General features: G+C 51.0%; 1 protein-coding gene across 2 annotated transcripts; it reads right to left on the bottom strand.

Moving 5' to 3' along the window:
* Positions 1-8545: 8545 nt before the first annotated feature.
* On the bottom strand, positions 8546-17242 carry C1QB (complement C1q B chain). Of its 2 annotated transcripts, XM_025361575.1 has the most exons (3): positions 16922-17242; positions 10539-10742; positions 8546-9370 (listed from the first exon to the last, which is right to left on the bottom strand). In XM_025361575.1, exons 2-3 carry the CDS (start codon positions 10723-10725, stop codon positions 8796-8798), a joined length of 762 nt encoding a protein of 253 aa, XP_025217360.1. In that variant the 5' UTR covers positions 10726-10742; positions 16922-17242; the 3' UTR covers positions 8546-8795. The 2 variants fall into 2 exon arrangements, with proteins under 2 accessions (XP_025217360.1, XP_025217369.1); XM_025361584.1 differs by lacking the exon at positions 16922-17242 and having other exon boundaries at positions 10539-10751.
* Between the last annotated feature and the right edge of the window lie 1934 nt (positions 17243-19176).

Raw genomic sequence — 19176 nt, 5'->3', positions numbered from 1 at the left:
ACAGGTGTGCGCCATCACACCCAGCTAATTTTCTTACGTTTTGTAAATACAGAGTCCCATTATGTTGCCCAGGCCGGTCTGAAATTGCTGGGCTCAAGCGATGCACTTGCCTCAGCCTCCCGAAGTGCTGGAATTACAGGCGTGAGCCACCGTGCCCAGCCTCGTGTTTCTTTATAACAGCCAGATTTTATTTTGTGCCAGGCAGGTGCTTTACATGCACTAGCTCATGGAATGCTCATAACAATAGTAGCCAATAGGGTTCCATTTTGCAGCCAACAGTGTAAAAGCTCAGAGTTGAGGCGACTTGCTTGTCAAGGTCATCCAGCTACAAAGTGGCAAAGCAGGAATGAACCTGGTGGGGCACAAGCAAGAAGCCAATGAGGGAACCTGCACAATGCATCTGGCATGGCGCCTGTCACGTCAGAGTGGCTTGGTGCATCATGCTTTGCTTCCTTTGCCTTCTTTTTGCTGGTTGGCTTGTTTACGTCCTCTCTTGCTCCACAGATGCTGTAAGGCAGATTATAGGGAGAAATATGTGATGAGGTAGGGTGCCGTGCCTCACACCTGTGGTCTCAGCACTTTGGGAAGCCAAGGAGCGCAGATTGCTTGAGCCCAGGAGTTTGAGACCAGCCTGGGCAACATGGCAAAATCTCGTCTCTACGAAAAATACAAAAATTAGCCGAGCATGGTAGTGTGCACCTGTGGTCTTAGCTACTTGGGAGGCTGAGGTGGGAAGATCACTTGAGCCTAGGAGGTTGAGGCTGCAGTGAGTCATGATCACACCACTGCACCCCATCCTGGGCAAAAGAGCAAGACCCTGTCTCAAAAAAAAAAAAAAAGAGAAGACATAAATGAGAAGAATCTGCAAAAGCAATAGGAAAATGTGGTGGGCTAGGCAGGAAGACATAGACAGAAATGAGGATGGAGGCTACAAAGAAATTATGGGCCAGGCATGGTGCCTCATGCCTGTAATCCCAGCACTTTGGGAGAACGACGTGGGCAGATCACTTGAGCTCAGGAGTTCGAGACCAGCCTGGTCAACATGGTGAAACCCCGTCTCTACTAAAAATACAAAAGTTAGCCAGGTGTGATGGTGTGCGCCTGTAATCCCAGCGACTTGGAAGGCTGAGGCAGGTGAATTGCTTGAGCCTGGGAGGTGGAGGTTGCAGTGAGCCAAGATCGCACCACTGTAGTCCAGTCTGGGAGTCACAGTGAGACTCTGTCTCAAAAAAAAAAAGAAAGAGAGAGAGAGAGAGAGAGAAAGAAAGAACATGTGGTCCCTAAAGCCCTGCACACTCTCTGAGCCCTGGTGGGTCTCTCTGGAGGTTCTCGGGCCTCAGTTGTCCATTGGGTCCTTGCCTCTGAACAGTGGTAGTGACGCCCACATCAGGGGCTGCTGTGAGGATGACATGGGCTAATGTTTGTACAACGGGCACACATGAGGCTCAGTTTGGCTTCTCCCTGCCTGCTTTCCTTTCCTTCCAGATGCCAAACCTTCCCCTGGAAATTATCCCAAGGGCTTAGGAAACATTATTATTATAGGCCCTATCTTTCCAGGCAGGACATAATTTTGACAGCCCTTCCATCTTGCCTTTCTTCATTCTGTTTGGCAGCTATTCACTGAGCATATATTATGTATATCTGTCTCCAGGCCCTATACTCTCTGGAGTCGATCTGTCAATTAATTAATTAACTAATATAGCCATGCTTTCATGCATTCATTTGATAAACATGAATCTTCCAGGCTCTGTGGGCTGTGAGATGTCAGTTTCGGCCTCCTTTGTTCTGTGTAGCTGAGGATTCTGGGTAAGTAGGGTGTAATCGAGAGACTGGGTTACTGCTTTCTCACTGGTCGGTGACCTTGTCATCATTCCTTGCCCTTTTCTTGAGGGCATCACCAAGCTTCCCCAGTTCCTAATCAATAGGCTTGGGGTGGGCTTGAGATTATCACAAGCTCCCCTGGTGAGTCTGATGCAAACCCTTCTTTCTGTGGGATAGTCCGAGGCTTAGAGAGGGGTGGCAACTTGTCTGAAGTTGCACAGTAAGTCAGGTCCTGAGACCAGCCTAAAACTGGGAGCTCTTTACTTCCCATCCAGGGTGCCTCCTGCTCTGCCAGGTCCCCTTGCTGCGGGTGTCCCTCCCTGGGTGGGCTGCCGGTTTTCTCGAACAAACACCCCTTTTCTCCTGCATCTGGTCAACAGGGTTGTCTATGAGAATGCCTCCTGGCTATGCACAAAAATCAATGCAGCTTGCAGCTTGCTCTGAAAGGTTGGCATGTTTTTGTGTGTGTGTGTTGGGTAGGGGGGTGGTTTAAGGCAGGGCACCTGGTGCCCCATTGTCAGCAGGAGACTAGAAAGTCGAGGGCATGGAGGAGAAACAGGAGGAAGACCACAATGCTCAGCGTTGGGGAAATGGATGATCCACCCTTTGTCCTTTCCTCTGCCTGACCTTGAACTCCCGCATCCTCACCGTCAGAACATCATCACAATGAGCACAATAGCAACAATACCGGTAACATGTTAATTACAGAGCACTTGCTGTCTACCAGCCCCTAGGCTAACCAGTGCCTGTGGGTGACAGAATTCACCTTCAAGGCAAATCAAAATGCTGAACCACCGGTCCTAACCCTGGCTACCTAAACTGCGGTCCCAGCTCAGCAGCATCAATGTCTCCCAGCAACTTATTAGAAAAGCAAATTCTCAGGCCTCTATCCCAGACCTACTGAATTCGCATCTGCATTTTGACAAGACCCCAGGTGATTTCTGTGTACATGAAAATTTGGGGAACCCTTGCACCACCATAGCACCCATCACCATAACGACAGCTACTACTTGTGGGGAACTTGCTGCGTGCCAGGGGCTTTGCACACAGGATCCCATTTAATCCTCATCAGCTTTCTGGAGTAGGTCTGATTATTGCCCCCATGTGAAGAAACTGTGACCCAGAGAGGTTAAGTAATTAGCTTGAGAACACACAGCTTGTAAGTGGTAGAGGTGAGATTTGAACCTAGCCTCTCAGAGCCCCCTGGGCTTTTCTTCTTCACTGCATTTCTCATCTTGTGTAGGTGCTGACAGACAAAAAGTCTTCTTCCCATTTTCTCTCCCCATATAGCCACCGGATTCCTGGGGGAAGAAGCTGCATCTACTGCTATTCAAGCTTTCATGTTCATTAGCCCAGCCCCTGGCTGGAGGTGGAGGGCCACCTTGAAATCAATGCAGCGTATTTGAGAGAAGTGCAGATTCCCAGGCCCCTCCAGATCTTGTCTAATCTGATGGAATCAGAACCATCAGCACCTCTGGGATGGTGACTGCATGCTAGCAAGCTTCCAGGGGATCTCATTGCCCAGTAAAATTGGAGACCCAGTGCCTCCGATTACACAGAGATTGCAATGCTCATTTTACTGTAAAAGGCAGTGAGACCCAGAGAGTTTTTCTGCCAATGTCCCAAGGTTGGGATCTGGCAGACGAACTTACAGGAAGGAGCACTGGCTTGGGAGTCAGGCAGTGCTGGGCTCAACTTCCTGCTCCTCTTTTCCAAGGTTAGAGCCATATTTGGGTCTAGAGTAGGTTGGCAAACTATAACCCACAGGCTAAATCCAGCCCACAGCCTGTTGGGTGCAGCCTGCTAGCTAAGAACGGTTTTTACATTTTTAAATGGTTGAAAAAAAACAAAAGGAAAATATTTTGTGACACATGAATATTATGTAAAATTCAAATTTTACTGTTCATAAAGATTTATTGGAACGTAGCCATGCTCACTTATTTATATATTGCTCATGGCTGTTTTCATGTTACAAAAAGAGGGCTGAGTACTTGCAATAGACGCCATATGGCCTGCAAGGCCTAAAATATTTCCTGGTTGCTTACAGAAAAAGGAGGCAACCCCTGGTCTAGAGCAGTGATTCTCAAGCTTGGCTGCATCAAAATCACCCGGGCAGGTGACTGCTGGGCTCCTCCCTCCAATTTTCTGATTCAGTCAGACTGAGATGGGGCCAGAGAATTTGCATTTCTGACAAGTTTCCAGGCAATGCTGATGCTGGGCCACTTTGAGGACACCAGTTTAGAAGGAACCTGGGTCTTCAAACCTGACCTCAGCACCACCCTGGAAGTTCATAGCCCACCCGGAGAGTGGGAAGGCCTGGGGGAGAAGAGAGCGGGGAGGAGTTTCCACGGTCCCGCGTAACCACCCATTCCTTTTCCAGGCAGTCCTTGTCTTGGTGTCTGCTCCCCTCTGGTGGCAGCAAGCCTGGAACAGGCCTGACATGTTCAGCCTTGACAGCCCATCCCTCCATTTGGAAACACATTTCAAAGCCTTCAATGGTGCATATCCTTTCACCCGGGGAGTCTGCTTCTAGGGGTTTAATCCAAGAAAAGAATCAAGGATCCGTGCCAGGACATCACAGATGCATTGTTTATTTGTATGGGGGTTAAACAGGAGACCAGGGCAGTCACTTGACGGAAGCCACACAGCTAGTAAGAAACCTAGGCAGGGTTTGAACTCAGGTCTAAGTCAAGAGCCAGTGCCCTCAACTGCCACCTGCACCACCCTTTGGGGATCCTCCTGTCTGCAGTGATAGAGCAGCAGCTCCAGAACTGACTTGCTGGGCGTTGAACCTGGTTCTGTTACTTAACTGATTGCAGAATTCTGGGAAAGTCATTGAACCGCTCTGCCTCCATGTTCTCATCTGTAAAAGGGAAACATGGTTGTAAAGGTTACACAGGTTAACCTGAAGTACATAGAGCCGTACATGGTGTGAGCTGTGGTTACCACTGCTTATTAAGCCCCCACCTTCCTGCTTCTTTGCCCTTTCCTCTCCTTTCCTCTCTTAATTGACTCAAAGCATTGTGTGTCACTGGGAGGGGCATGTTTGTCAGGATCAACAGCGGGTGAAGAAGCCAAGACTCAGCACTGGAGTCAGAAGGTGACATATTTAACAGGGCCTGCCAACGCTGTTCTGAGAACTGCCTCCACCCATTGGGCTCCCTGTACCTCAGTTTCCATATCTGTGAAATGGGCATAGCAATAGTACCTGCCCACCGTGGATTAAACGAGGTAAGACTTATAAAGAACAAAGCCTGAAACAAAGGAGGGGTTGCCTGTAGTCTGGCCACAGTGCACAGGCCTTCAACACATGGATTAAATAGACCTGGATCGAAATCCCAGATCCTCTGCGTGACATGGGCAAATAACATCTCTCCCTGAGTCTCAATATTCTTATCTACAGAATGGGAGCAATATAATGAGGGCAGTGCTTCTCAACAGATGGTCTCCAAAACAGAAGCAACAGGCCGGGCGAGGTGGTTCGTGCCTGTAATCTCAGCACTTTGGGAGACTGAGGCAGGAGGAATACTTGAGCCCAGGAGTTTGAGACCAGCTTGGGCAATATGGCAAGACCCCATCTCTATTTAAAAAAACAAACGAACAAATCCAGAAGCAACAGCACCCTATGGGAACTGTTAGAAAATGCAAATTCTAGTAAGCCCTTCTTGTGACTGTGATGCTTGCTGAAGTTTGAGAAGTACCGGATTCGAATTATCTACTCCTCAGCTGATTGGGCTAGGAGTATCCTGATTCTAAACAGGGGCAATTGCATCTCCTCTCCTGGGAACTGGGGAGTGGAGATGTTAGACTCTGTGTCACTTCCATGAAAGACGGGCTAACTTGGGGGTCCAGAAGTCACTTGGGGGCATCCACTTGCCTTCACAGTTGAGAGGGCAGTTCTGTAGTATGAGATGCAGAGAATAGAGATCTCAGAGCAAGATTACAGTCCAGGTCTGGGGGCACCCAGGTCTCAACCCTGTGTCCACTGAGACTGAGCAACCGCCTGCTCCTGGGTTCTTCTTATTACTCCCTTTTTTCTCCTAAGTTGGTTTAAAGGGATTTCTGTCACTCGCAAGTAAAAGGGCTCTGGCGTGTTGAGGGATGGGGGTCAGGATCAAGGGGGTGCATGAGGGTCAAGGGTCATAAGCTTGAGGAGAACCACTTCCCTTCCTTTCCGCGCCCACCTGCTAGTCCAGGCAGAAGATTTGAGTCCCACTCCCTCTGAGAAGGGGACCAAGGGGAAAAGGAAGGTGTCTGGGCAGTGATAAAATGGATGAACTACCAGGACTCATCTCAGATCACCTCTGGGTTCCCACGCTGTTCTTGGTCCAGGTTCTTGTAATGAAACCTCACCCATCTCTCCAGAGAGCTGTAGGGGCAACCCTATCCCGACCGGTTGGAAAAGAGCCACGATAAAGGTGAAGGCTGAACGCAGTGGCTCACATCCATAATCCCAGCACCTTGGGAGGCTGAGGCGGGTAGATTGCTCGAGCCCAGGAGTTCGAGGCCAACCTGGGCAAGATGGCGAAACCCCATCTCTACAAAAAAAAAATGCAAAAATTAGCTGGGTGTGGTGGTGCACACCTGTAGTCCTAGCTACTTGAGAGGCTGAAGTGGGAGGATTGCTTGGGCTGTGGAGATCGAGGCTGCAGTGAGCCATGATCACGCCACTGCACTGCATCCTGGGCAATAGAGCAAGACCCTGTCTCAAAAATAAATATAAATAAATAAATGTGAAGAGTTGAGATGCATGCACGTCTGTGTAGAGCAAGGGCTCTTGGATTGTGATGGCCATGGCTAGACACACAGTCAGAGCCTGGATTTCTGGCAGGTTTGGAAGCTCCTGGGAGGGCCCAACAAGGGCACTGTTGTGAGTGTCCTGACTGGGGGGTCTGGTGGAGGACAGGGGGCAGGGTCAGCATTTACAGGTCAGGGGTCAGAGGAGGGTTGGTCCTGCAAAAGAGCCAGGCGGCCTGACGGCAGCTCCTGAGACAAGCAGGCAGGAGCATGGAGCTCTGACTTCTCAGACAAGCCTGGTTCTGCCTGGGTCTATGCAGCAGGATGGGGTGCTCTGCGCATGCTCGACACCAGCAGCCAGCTCTGCCTCTGGGTGCGGTGTAGTCTAGCATGGATGGACCCAACTGCAGAGGTTAGAGAATGTGAACTCCTGAGGTCAGATGGGTTCAGGTGAGAGGTCATGGGGCTGCAGAGGGGAGTTGTTGCAGAAGGGGTTTCAACAGATGTGGGTGGCAAGGAGGTGATGAGCTTTGAGGCAAACAGAAGCAGGCTCCAAAACTGGCTGTGTAGCTGTCAGCTGTGTGACCCTGGGCAAATTGCTTGTCCTCTCTGAGTTTTATATTTTTTGTCATGTAGCCACATGAGGATGATACCGTGTTCCTCCTAGGGGTTGTGGTTGGAGATTAAATGAGCTGATGTGCACAAAGCACTAGATACAGTGTAATTCAATTGTGGTGTGACCATTACTATCGTAACTATTAGTATTAGAGTCAAAGGCCAGGCAGTTTGCACTGAAAGGGTTGAGCAATAGAAAGAAGGGCCGGCTCCCGGAGAAAAGATTCTAGGTCTCGGTTGGACAGCCTGGGGTTAGGGCAGGTCATCAAGGCCAGGCTCCAGGTCCAGGAGATAGAGCAGAAGCTGCACCCAATGAATGGAGTCCTGAGAGATGGGCCAGCCAAATAGGAGGCTGGATTGGTGACACAGGTGGGAATATCTTAAATCCCTCCCATCTCAGGTCAGGATTGGTTGAGGGTCTTGATGGTGGGGCTAGTAGGAGAGGCTGAGGAGAGCAGGTGCAGAGCTGGGCGGGACTCTGGAGTCCTAGTCCTGTGGTCTCAGTCAATCAGGCAATGAATCTTTACTGAGTAGCTGCTGTCCATCATGGGCTCTGTGCTGGCTCAGAGATGAGCAGGGTGCGGAGCTCCAGCCTAGCTGGGGAGACAGGGTGAGGAGCCAGATGCTGGCTGTGCATGCTCCTGGGTTAGAGCAGGCCAGAAGAGTGAGCGTGCGAGAGCTAGGGTGTTCCTGCTTCAGGGAGGAGGTGTGGCTTGAGTGAGGATGGGTAGATGGGCAGAGTGGAAGGCTTCTAGGCAGGGGAACAGGGTGAGGAAGGGCGCTGAGGTGGGCTTGTTTAGAAGACAGAAAGGCCCAGTAGTGTGAGGCTGGAAGGCCAGGTTCATGGGCTGGGACTGTATCTGGTGGGCAGTGGGGAGCCACTGAAGGTTTTTGAGCAGGGGAGTGACATTTGCTCGAACTGGATGGCTGAGCTTGTGCTAGGCTGGGAAGACACTGGGAGGAAGGGCATGGGGGGGAGAATAAAAAGGGAAAGATTCCTACTCCAAGGTCAGTTAAAGCCTTGGAGGAGGACCCCTTGATCGTTGGTGGGGGTAAGGGGAAGGGACAAGCACAGAGCCCCTCTAGGTGCTGGCCTAGACATGTTGCCTTTAAAAAAGGTCTCAGGCCATCAGTGGGCAGGCCTGCCCTTGAATCCCAGCCCTGCTGTGAGATTGTGGACAATCCCTTCATCCCTTCTGATCCTCAGTTTGCTCTTCTGTAAGCTGGGCATGATGCACCCTCTCTCCCAGGAGGAGTGTGAAGATTAATGAGAGAATCAGGAAAAGGTGTAGGCTACTGCTGGGAGCATAGTTGGTGTTGGACCCCCGCCTCCCACTCTGTGGCTGGCACAGAGCAGCTCATGGACAGAGACTTCATTCATTCATGGTTCATTCATTCATGTAACCAACACTTCTGAGCATGGCATTTCTGGTGTGCCAGGTGCTTGGACACAGAGTTGAATTACACCACTGTCCCTTGGCCTTGAAGAGTTTATTTACTCATTCACTCAGCAACATTCACCAAGCCCCACTGTGTGCATTGGCTGGGCAAGGGGTGGTGTTGGGGGTAGAGTGAGCGTTGCTGGAAGGGGGAGCCGGGGTGGGTGTGAAGCAGCCCACAGGTCAGGCCTCCACATCTGGAAAGAGCAGGAACCCGGAGAAGATGCTGTTGGCACCCTCCATGCCCAGTAGTGAGTTCTTGTCAGTGGCCTGCAGGAAGACGTTCTCCCCCTGCTCCAGCTTGAGGACCATGCCGCCGGTGGTGACCTGGAAGGTGTTGTAGGCGTAGTCGCAGAAGGTGACCACCTTCTGTGGGCGCTCCCGGCCACGCATGAGCTTCACACACAGGTTCCCTCGAGAGCTGGCGTGGTAGGTGAAGTAGTAGAGGCCGGGCACCCTGCAGGTGAACTTGCCACTGCGGGGCTCGTAGTTGTTGTTCATGTTGGTGATCACGTGGTCGAAGCGGATGGTCTGGTCCCGGCGCAGGGGGGTGTTGATGGTTCTTGTGGCAGAGAAGGCGATTTTCTGGGTGGCCTTGTAGTCTCCCGATTCACCTTTGGGGCCTGGGGCTCCAGGGGCTCCTGGGCCGCCTTTAGGGCCCATAGGGCCCTTGGGGCCGACTTTTCCTGGATTCCCAGGAATCCCCGGGTCTCCCTTCTCTCCGAACTCACCATGGTCTCCAGCCAGCCCTGGAAGCCCTGGAAAAGCAGAGACCAAAGAAATGAGATCATTGAGACCAAAAGGAGGCCTGTGCTGGGACGTTGGGCAAGACCCCGCCTCTCTCTCAGCCTCAGCCTCCCATCTGTAAAACAAAGGAGGCAGTGTCAGACAGGGGCTCTGGGTCTCCCTCCAGCCCAGCTTCCTGAGCCTGTGATATGCTTGACTTTCATGGGAGCTGCTGCCCATGGGGAAGAGAACGGCTCCTTGCTAAGGAAGGTGCTAGGCCGGCCCTCCTCCTCAGCTTGTGTGGGGGTCCTTGTTCAGGCTAGAGCAGGGATAATGAGTGCTGTCCCCCTCTATCCCTCACCCCTGGCAGACATCCCTAACCAACCATGACTTTCACTCTTGCTGCTCCTGGAAATGGACTTTAGACTCCTTCTCACTCCACCCCCAAGCAGCCACTACCCCTTGGTTTGGCACAACACAAGATAAAACCGATTTTCCAGTAGAGTGGCAGAGAATAGGGCCTGAGAAGATGGGATCTGGGGACAGAGAGATATGCTTCATGTGTCACATCTGCCATTAGTAGTGGTGTCACCTTGACTGAGTCACATTTCCTGAGGCTCAGCCTCCTCACCTGTCAAATGGGGATGAAGGTATTTTGTGGGATTGTGAGGATTACATGAGATTAAGTGAGGAGAGTGACTGGCACAGAGGGTTGCTCTATAACCATAAGTTAAATGAATGAATAAGCCAAATTTTACAGAGGGGTTTTCACAGTGGGGAGTCTCATCTGAACCCCATGACAACCCCACAAAAGTATCATTGCCCCCATCTTACAGGTGAGGAAGTAGCAATTCAGAGAGGAGAAGTCACTTGCCCAGGAGGTAAGTTTAAACACAGAACTCTGTGGCCGCAGCGGCACTCTCTCTCCACCTGAATTTAATGCAAGAGACCTGTGGTCTGGTCTTAGCCTCAACATTTACTGGGCTACCTTGAGTAAGTCAGTAGCCTTTCTAAATGCTTGCTTTCCTGTCTGTAAAATGGGAATCAGAATTCCCTCCTTGCAAAGTTACTGCAAGGGTTAAGCAAGCTGTTGGATTTGCCAGTGCTTCTGCAGTCTCAAAGGCAGGCAACTGTGACTTGGGAGGCAGAAGACGGGAAACTTGGTCAGTATTACCAATGTGCCTCTAAATCCCATGGTACCTTTCTCTCCTTTTATCCCTGGGGTCCCAGGTTGGCCATCGGAGCCAGGTGTCCCAGGGATACCCGGAGTGCCAGGGATGGCTGGGGGCCCGGTGCAGCTGCCCTGGGCCCAGGAGACATCGAGCAGACCCAGGAGCAGGAGCAACATCAGTACCGGGATGCTGCCCCACAGGATCTTCATCATCATACTGTGTCAGATGTCTCCTGTGGAGGAGAACACAATGTAAGAGGCTACCACCATGGTGATCCTATCATCCATCCATCCATCCATCCATCCATCTCTCTATCCCTCCATCTCTGCATCCATTCATTCATCCATCCATCCCTCTGCCCATCCCTGCATCCACCCATCCATCATCCATCCATCCATCCATCCATCCATCTCTCTATCCCTCCATCCCTGCATCCATCTGTCCATTCATCCATCCAACCATCCATCCATCCCTCCCTCCATCCCGCTGTCCATCCATCCATCCCTCCATCCTTCCATCCCTGCATCCATCTGTCCATTCACCCATCCAACCATCCATCCATCCCTCCCTCCATCCCGCTGTCCATCCATCCATCCCTCCATTCTTCCATCCCTGCATCCCTCTGTCCATTCATCCATCCTTCTGCCCCTGCATCCCTCCATCCCTCTGTCCATCTATCCATCCATTCATTCATCCATCCATCCCTCTATTCCTCCATCTGTCCCTCCATCCATCCATTCCTCCATCCACATGTTCACTGATTGTCCCCTATCTACCAGACCCTGTGAAGGTGCTGGGGATTCAGTGAAGAACAAGACAGATATGGTCCCTGCCCTCATGGTCTTGTGCCCCTAGTGGGGACAGATATAAACAGGTAGATATAAACAGGTCAGCATACAAGTAAATAGAAATAGCGATAGACTGTGATTGGTGCTCTGAAAGAAAGGGAAGGATGCTGGGAGGCAGAGTAACTGAACTGGAGGTGAGAGGTGATGGATTTTGTGAGGAAAGTCCTCCCACCAGGAAAGTCTTCTCCAAGGGGAAGCCACTCTTGGAACTGATGATTAGGCTGAGACCTGAAGGTCCAGAAAAGTGGGGGCAAGAGTGTTCCAGGAGGACAGAAAAGTATGGAGATGGCCCAGAAGTAGGACAGAGGTTGGGATGTTGAGGATCATCAGGAGGCCAGTATGGCAGAGGGGAGCGAGGGTTCAAGTGACAGGAAGCAAGACTGGAGAGGCAACTAGGCTACTGTGAGTTTGAGGGTTTTATTCCCCCAAAGCTCTTATTCAGTAGAGCTTCTGAATTCAGGGTATGATGCTGCTTATGGAGAGGCCACCTTGCATGCTTAGAGCATCCCTGCATCTACTGTGATTCCTACACCAAAGAGGACACTGAGGCTCAGGGAGGCCAAGTCACTTGCTCAAAGTCATACAGGAAGGAATGAAGCCGATGTCCCTGCCAGCATACCAGGCTGTTTCTGCTGGTGGAATATTCTCAGAGCTGTGACTCTGGCAAGAGGGCAGTGATGGCTCCTTTTTAATCCCAAAGAACTAGGAAGAAGCTGGTGGGCTGTCTCAAACAGGTCAGCATGGCCTGTGTTCCATGCCATTAAATCTCAGGACAGAGTGGCCTTAAAGTTCATCTAGTTTAACCCTTAGCCTATATATTTTTAATTGAGGCAACATTCCTACAACATAAAATTAACCAGTTTAAAGCAAGCATTTTAGTAGTGTTGAATATATTCACAGTCTTGTGTAATCCTCACTTCCACCTAGTTCCAAGACTTTTCATCACCCCAAAATAAAACTCTATGCCCGTTAAGCAGTTTCTTCTCAATCCTCTTTCCCCCAGCCCCTGACAACCACGAATCTGCTTTCTGTCCCTATGGATTTACCTATTCCTATTATTTCATATAAATGGAATTATACAACATGTGACCTTTTGTGTCTGACTTATTTCATTTAGTGTAATGTTTTCAAGGTTCATCCATGTTGTGGCATGTATCAGTACTTCATTCCTTTTTATAGCTGAATAATACTCCATTGTGTGGATACATGTGATATTGCAAAGTATATATTTGGTCTTCTACCTCTTTCCTGGCAGAGAACTCCTAAAATCCGTAAAATTTCCAAAGTGATGTCTTTCTGTATGCTAATGATTGATTGATGGCTGGCAGGCCCTAGGTAGCTTCAGGATGGGGCTGGTCACCAGGAAGACCAAGGCAAGCTTAGAGGGTCTACCCTCAGCCCCACCCCCCAACCTCTGGGGAGGGGAGTGGGGCTGAAGGTTAAGTTGATTACCAATGGTCAATGGTTTAATCAATCATGCCTACATAATAAAGCCTCCATAAAAATCCCAAAGAACTAGGTTTAGAGAACTTCCAAATAGCTGAACACGAGGAGGTTCCTCGGGGGTGGTGTGCCAAAGGACCTGGGCATGACAGTGGCACGCCCCTTCCCTCATACCTCACCCTGGGCATCTCCTCATCTGTTTTCTTTATAGCATTCTTTATGATAAACTGCTAACCGTGTTTCCCTGAGTTCTGTGGGGCACTCTAGCAAAGAAACCAAACCCAAGGAGGGGGTTGTGAGAACCCCAACTTGAAGCTGATTGGTCAGAAGTTCTGGGAGCCTGGACTTGCAACTGGTGTCTGAGGGGGAGCAGTCTTGTGGGACCCAGCTCTCAGCCTGTGGGGACTGATGCTATTTCTAGACAGTATCAGAACCGAGCGGAAAGACAGCCAGCAGATTTGATTGCTTGCTGGTGTATGGGGAGAAACCCCCCACACTTGGTCTCAGAAGTCTTCTGGGTTGACTGTCGTGGTGTGAGAGCAGAGGAAAATACAGTCTGTGTCTTTCCACTTACCGACTAGACTACAATTTGGTTTTTGGATTTTTGGTTTTTTTTGAGTTGGGGTCTCACTGTGTTGCCCAGGCTGGTCTGGAACTCTGGAACTCAAGCGATCCTTCTGCCTCAGCCTCCTGAGTAGCTGGGATTACAGGCGTGCACCATCTCGCTTGACTATTTGTTTATCCACTCATCATTGGTGGACATTTGGGAAGTTTCCACCTTTTGGCTACTGTGAAGAGTGCTGCTATGAACATTTGTGAACCAGGACTTGAGTATCTGTTTGTAATTCTTTGGGGTTTATACCTAGAAGAGGAATTACCGCTTATGGCAATTCCATGTTTAAGTTCCTGAGGACCCGTCAGCCTATTCTTAAGTTTCCTCAATGACACCTCTGCCAAGGTCCCCGTGTGGTGCCTCATTGCACTCCCCTGCTGCACACACGTTGTGTTCACTCAGTCCTAAGAATTAATCACAACTCTAGCTGCACATCACATTATTTCCTTGGAAGAGTCAAGCTGAACTTTCTCAGCAGAGTGTGAGGAAATGACCTCTCTGCCAAGGGCTCTTCCATCCACGGTTTGCATCATTTCAGTGATGGGCAGCTCATTACCTCTTGAGGCAGCCCATTCCACCTTTGCCCAGATCCAAATATTTTTCATCATTCAAGGCTTGGGTCAAAGCCTTCTTCCTCCGGGAAACTTTTCCTCAGAGGCTGAACTGTATCCTTTCTTAAAATGGGGGAGCAAAGTGGTCTCTGCCCACCTCCCAGAGCGGCCAAAGGGACCCAGGCGAGACCCCGGATGGGAAAGAGTCACAAAGCCCTGAGCCCCAAGCTCTCATTGGGACTTGTGGCTGCTGCTGCTGCTGCTGCTGTTCTCTGATCCTCACAACACCCTGGGGAAGTGGGTTGTGGTGAATTTCCCATCTTGCAGATGAGGAAACTGAGGATCAGAACTCAGAAAACAACCTACCCCAAATCACCCAGCAAATTATTTAACAGTAGGGTTGTGGCCAAACCCCTGCCCTCTCTGCCTCATGCTGGCTGTACCAACCTCAGAGTCTGGCATGTGGAGGGCCCCCTGGGACCAGAAAAAGCCAGCTGATATTTGGCTCCTATGCTCGGCAAATCAGCCTCAGCCCCTCAGCCAGGTCCTGATCAATTTCTTGCTCAAAGCCCTGAGTTATGGCGGACTCTGTGCACCAAGGAAAGGAAGCTGTAAAGATGAGCATGGCCAGGGTCTGCTGGTGACAGCTTTAGGTTCTGTCAGGCTCTATGCTCTGAAGAGAGGGTGGCTCAGGGGTATGGTCCTGCTTGTCCCCGAACAAGCATCAGCTCTCACTCTTGCTCTTCTAAAGGTTTTACAATTTGATAACTTTAGTAAGTTGGGGGCCGGGCGCGGTGGCTCAAGCCTGTAATCCCAGCACTTCGGGAGGCCAAGACGGGCGGATCACAAGGTCAGGAGATCGAGACCATCCTGGCTAACACGGGGAAACCCCGTCTCTACTAAAAAATACAAAAACCTAGCCGGGCGAGGTGGCGGGCGTCTGTAGTCCCAGCTGAGGGAGGCTGAGGCAGGAGAATGGCGTGAACCCAGGAGGCGGAGCTTGCAGTGAGCTGAGATCCGGCCACTGCACTCCAGTCTGGGCGACAAAGCGAGACTGTCTCAACAACAACAACAACAACAACAACAACAACAACAACAACAAAATAAGTTGGGTACTTATGGGCCAGGCTGTGAGCCAGCTGGTTTACATGCCATTATCTCATGTAATTTGATGCTCAGCCCCTGAGAATGCACTCTTGCTTTCTCATTTTACAGATAAGGAAACGGGATCAGAGAGGGCAAGCACCTTGATAAAAGTCACACAGCTCCTGTGTGGCTGGGAGTCAAACCCACATCCACTGGATCTTAAAACTCAATGTTATGTTAAGAGGTCACTGCATCTGGTGGTTAAAACATAAACTTTGAGGCCAGACAGCCTGATAAAAGGACTAACGCATGGGGCACGCTAAGAGTAGTGGTAGGCACATGGTCAGTATTCGGTGAAAGTGGCTTTTTACCACCACGATGCTTGCGGCTCTTGTTAGGCAGCACACATTCACCTGGTGGTGGGAGCCTAGGGTGTCATAAGGAAAGCAACACTCAGCATTCATGTAAGGTCTCTACTGCTTCTTAGCTAAGGGACTTGGGAAATCAGTCCTCTCTGGTCACAGTTTACCCTCCTATAAAGTGGGGATAATGCTACTCTATCCCTCATAGGGTATGTGAGAGGACATGAGTTACAGCTTCCGACAGATCCTGGCATGTTGGAAATGCTTAATGAATATTAGCTATTTTATTATTATCACTGTCATCCAAGAATTCCTGAGTGGTTGAACAAAGGGAAGATGTTTGGAGAAGTAAAAAAAGACAATCCCTTTGAGAGACTGGGCTTAGAGGGAGGGGCTCTGTCAGTTGGAGGCAGCCAGGGGTGGAGAGCTGTGACCAGCTGGTGGGGGGAAGGGTGGAGAGCAGGGTACTGACGGGACTTGGGCTTCTTGGGGAAGCCAGGGGCAGAGGAAGTGGGAAAGTGCTGGTTCTAGTCCATTTCAAATGCCACCGAGTTTCAGGCTTGGGTTAGGGCTTACAACTCACCTGGTTTAACTGCCTCCTGCCTGTGCCAGCCCATGATCATTACCAGCCTGGTTTCTCCTGTCTTCCCCCCAGGCTCTGACCTTTCCATCTCCTTCGGTCCCCGCAGTCCCTTTCCCCAACGTGGAGTCAGGCCCACTTGACTTTAAAGCCCCATCTGCTACCGGCTGCATAACCTCAGGCAAGTGCCTTAACCTCTCTGAGTCTCTTGGCAACGCTGATTTCAACCTGACAGGGCTGCCGGAAGGATGACAGGAGAAGATGCTTAGAAGAAATAAGGTCCCTCCGCCCCGTGCAGTGCCACATCCCACTCCCCCACTGCACAAACATTGCCCTCACTCAGTACTAGCTGAGAACTCATTGTAACTCTACCTGCACGTCCCCTTATTTATTTGGAAGAGTCAAGCTGAGTTTTCTCGGCAGAGTATAAGGAGATAAGCAAGGTGTTGGGGAAATGTTGGGCTGGGCAGGAGCGACTGGGTTCTAATCCCACTCCTGCCTCCGGTTTACTGATAAATTTTGAGCCAGGGCATGCACGAAGCTTTTGCAAGCTTGATCTCCTATAGGGCACAGCAGCCCTGAGAGGTTCTGTTCTCCACAGAGGGGCGGGCTCACAGAGGTTAGGTGACTTGCCCAAGATGACCAACGCATAAGATGCAGAGCCAGTCTCTGTGATGCCAAAGCCCTTATGTGCCAGGCTCCCACTTTAGATGGCCTGCCCATCCGCTGGGCCCTGGGTATCAGCAGACTCCCCAGCTCACCCCAGAGAGCTGGATCCCATAGGTCTGGGATTGGGCCCAGTGACCTGCACTGTTAAACAGCCCAGCTGGCTCCAAGGCAGGCAACGCAAAGCTCACACTTACGGAATCACCACTTTCCGCCATATTGGCCCTGCCAGCCTCCCCCAGGTGCCAAGCCCCGTCCTCACCTGGGAAGCCGGCGTCCTGTGATGCCGCTGGGCTGAGCAGCAGTGGGACCAGGAGCTGGGAGCCTGCTGCCCTCGGTCCGAAGCGGAAGTTCCCTTCCCCAGACGAGGGAAGGGCTTTCCCCTGACGGTCCCCTCCCACGGCCCAGCAGGCTGGCCCCTTTCCCATCCCCCCACTGTCCCCCCACCCTGCTGCCCTCAGGCAGTTTCAGGTCCCATTTCTGCAACCCACCGGATTTACTGTAAATGAGATGGGTGGGTGGCAAGTTTGGCTTTGCCGACTCAGCATCTGTGGGGAGAACACGCCGTCCTCGGGGAACGTCCGCAGCTCACCCTCCCAGGCTCTCTGACCTCGTGATCTTCTTCTTCACTGGGCAGGGGTGTTCCTCAGTGAGCACCATGTGGCTGGCCCGGTGCCTGAGCGCTGGCTTAGAATCAGAGACTTTGATTCCCATCTCGGCTCTGCCACTTGCCAGCTTACGTGTTCTCAGTCAAGGGAGCCCCAAGGGAGCCCCAATTTTCTCTGCTATAGGATGGGACCATAATCATACCTGCTCTACAGATACAGATCTCACAGGCTGCTGGGAGGATAATGGAGGAAATGATGGGGGAGGAACTGTCCGGGGGTAAACTGTAAAGGGCTGTACACATGTTCATTGTTAATATCACTTTATGTCCCAGGCTTCCCCTTTCTGGGCTCATCTCTTCTGCTTCCTTCCCATTCTGTGCCCCTGCTCTTTCCCTGTACTCAGAAAATAATCTCATAATGAATTTTAAATGTGTTCATTATTTATTGATACCCCTCCCTCTGCTTCCAGCAGGGCTTGAAGCTGATGACAATAATAGGCCCAGGCAGGAGCCTGTCGCTTCTTCTCAATCCTGGAGTCACACCAAGTTAGGGCCGGAGAGGGGCTGAGGTCACTCGGCTCGTCCTCCTCATTTTATATACGGGGAAACTGAGGCTCAGAAGGGAGAGCCATCATTTAATGAATATTTAGTGTTCGCCTCCATGTGCTAGGCACTGAAGAGAGAGCTCTTAGCAAATCAGCCATGGTCCCTGTCCCCATGGGGCTTCCCTTCTACGGGGGGGAAAAACCGGTATTAAACATGGAATGACATGAGGCTTCATTGCTTCTGTGATAAATGTCACAGAAAGAGTGACTGCTGGGGCCGACGCCTCATGGAAGTGGCAGATACAGGCCTGGAAGCCGCATCCCTGGCACTAGGTTATCAGTCTCTCCCTGTGGCTGCCTCTCAGACGCCATGATGACCAGCAAGCACCAGGAGCTGGAGGGCCCTCTTGACAACTGTGCTTGGAGACGGAAATTCACTGGGCTTGTGGGTGTGGCTTGGTGGAAATTAAGTGTTAACTGCGGTGGGTGAACAGGAGGGAAAGGTAAGTTTGACAAAACCAAAAGGTCTCTGAGCTCAGTCAACTATAGTCCCAAAAGGACCCAGGCTAGGGTGAAGAGAAGAAGCAGCTTCTCCAGAAAGGGAGAAACGATTTAGTCGGTTGCAAGTTGAGGAGTTCTGAGCATTCCCAAAGCCGAGTGGCCCTGGGCCTCTAATTCTCTCTCTCTCTTTTTTTTTTTTTTCCTTGAGATAGAGTCTCAGTCTATTGCTCAGACTGGAGTGCAGTGGTGTGATCTCGGCTCACTGGAGCCCCTGCCTCCCGAATTCAAGCAATTCTCCTGCCTCAGCCTCCCAAGTAGCTGGGACTACAGGTGCATGCCACCACGAGCAGCTAATTTTTGTATTTTTTAAAGTAGAGACAGGGTTTCACCATGTTGGTCAGGCTGGTCTCAAACTCCTGACCTCAAGTGATCTGCCTGCCTCGGCCTCCCAAAGTGTTGAGATTATAGGCCTGAGCCACTGTGCCCGGCCTCTGGACGTCTAATTCTTAGGTGGCTAATGGCAATGGGAAAAGATGGATGTGAATTTTGGGTAGAAGCAGTGAGGCTAAGAACAGGAAGCGGCAGAGGTGGGTTAGGAGCATGGACTTGGGCAGTTTGAATCCCAGCTCTGTGTCTTGCTAACTATGTGGCCTCAGGAATGTTTGCTGGCCTCGGTTTCCTCGTGTAGAAATGGGAGGCATGAACGCCTATCTCCTGGGGCTGTTTTGGGGGCCAGCGAGGTCACCCTGCCATGTCCAGGGCCAGCTGAGTGCCCAGCCCTTGGTGGGCACCCACTGCAAACGTGGGAACGGTATTACTTATATGAAGAGAAGATGGAATTCTTGGAACCCAGGAGCAAAGAAG

Source organism: Theropithecus gelada, chromosome 1 (genome assembly GCF_003255815.1).
Source record: "Theropithecus gelada isolate Dixy chromosome 1, Tgel_1.0, whole genome shotgun sequence".
Taxonomy (NCBI): domain Eukaryota; kingdom Metazoa; phylum Chordata; class Mammalia; order Primates; family Cercopithecidae; genus Theropithecus; species Theropithecus gelada.
This window is presented reverse-complemented; position numbering and strand designations above follow the sequence as displayed.

What these genes read in the sequence shown, in the direction of transcription:
- C1QB (XM_025361575.1), bottom strand. Translation starts at nt 10,725, where the DNA reads ATGATGATGAAGATCCTGTGGGGCAGCATCCCGGTACTGATGTTGCTC. An exon ending in AGGGATAAAAGGAGAGAAAG is followed by an intron (nt 9,371 to 10,538) that starts GTACCATGGGAT and finishes CTGCTTTTCCAG; the next exon opens with GGCTTCCAGGGCTGGCTGGA.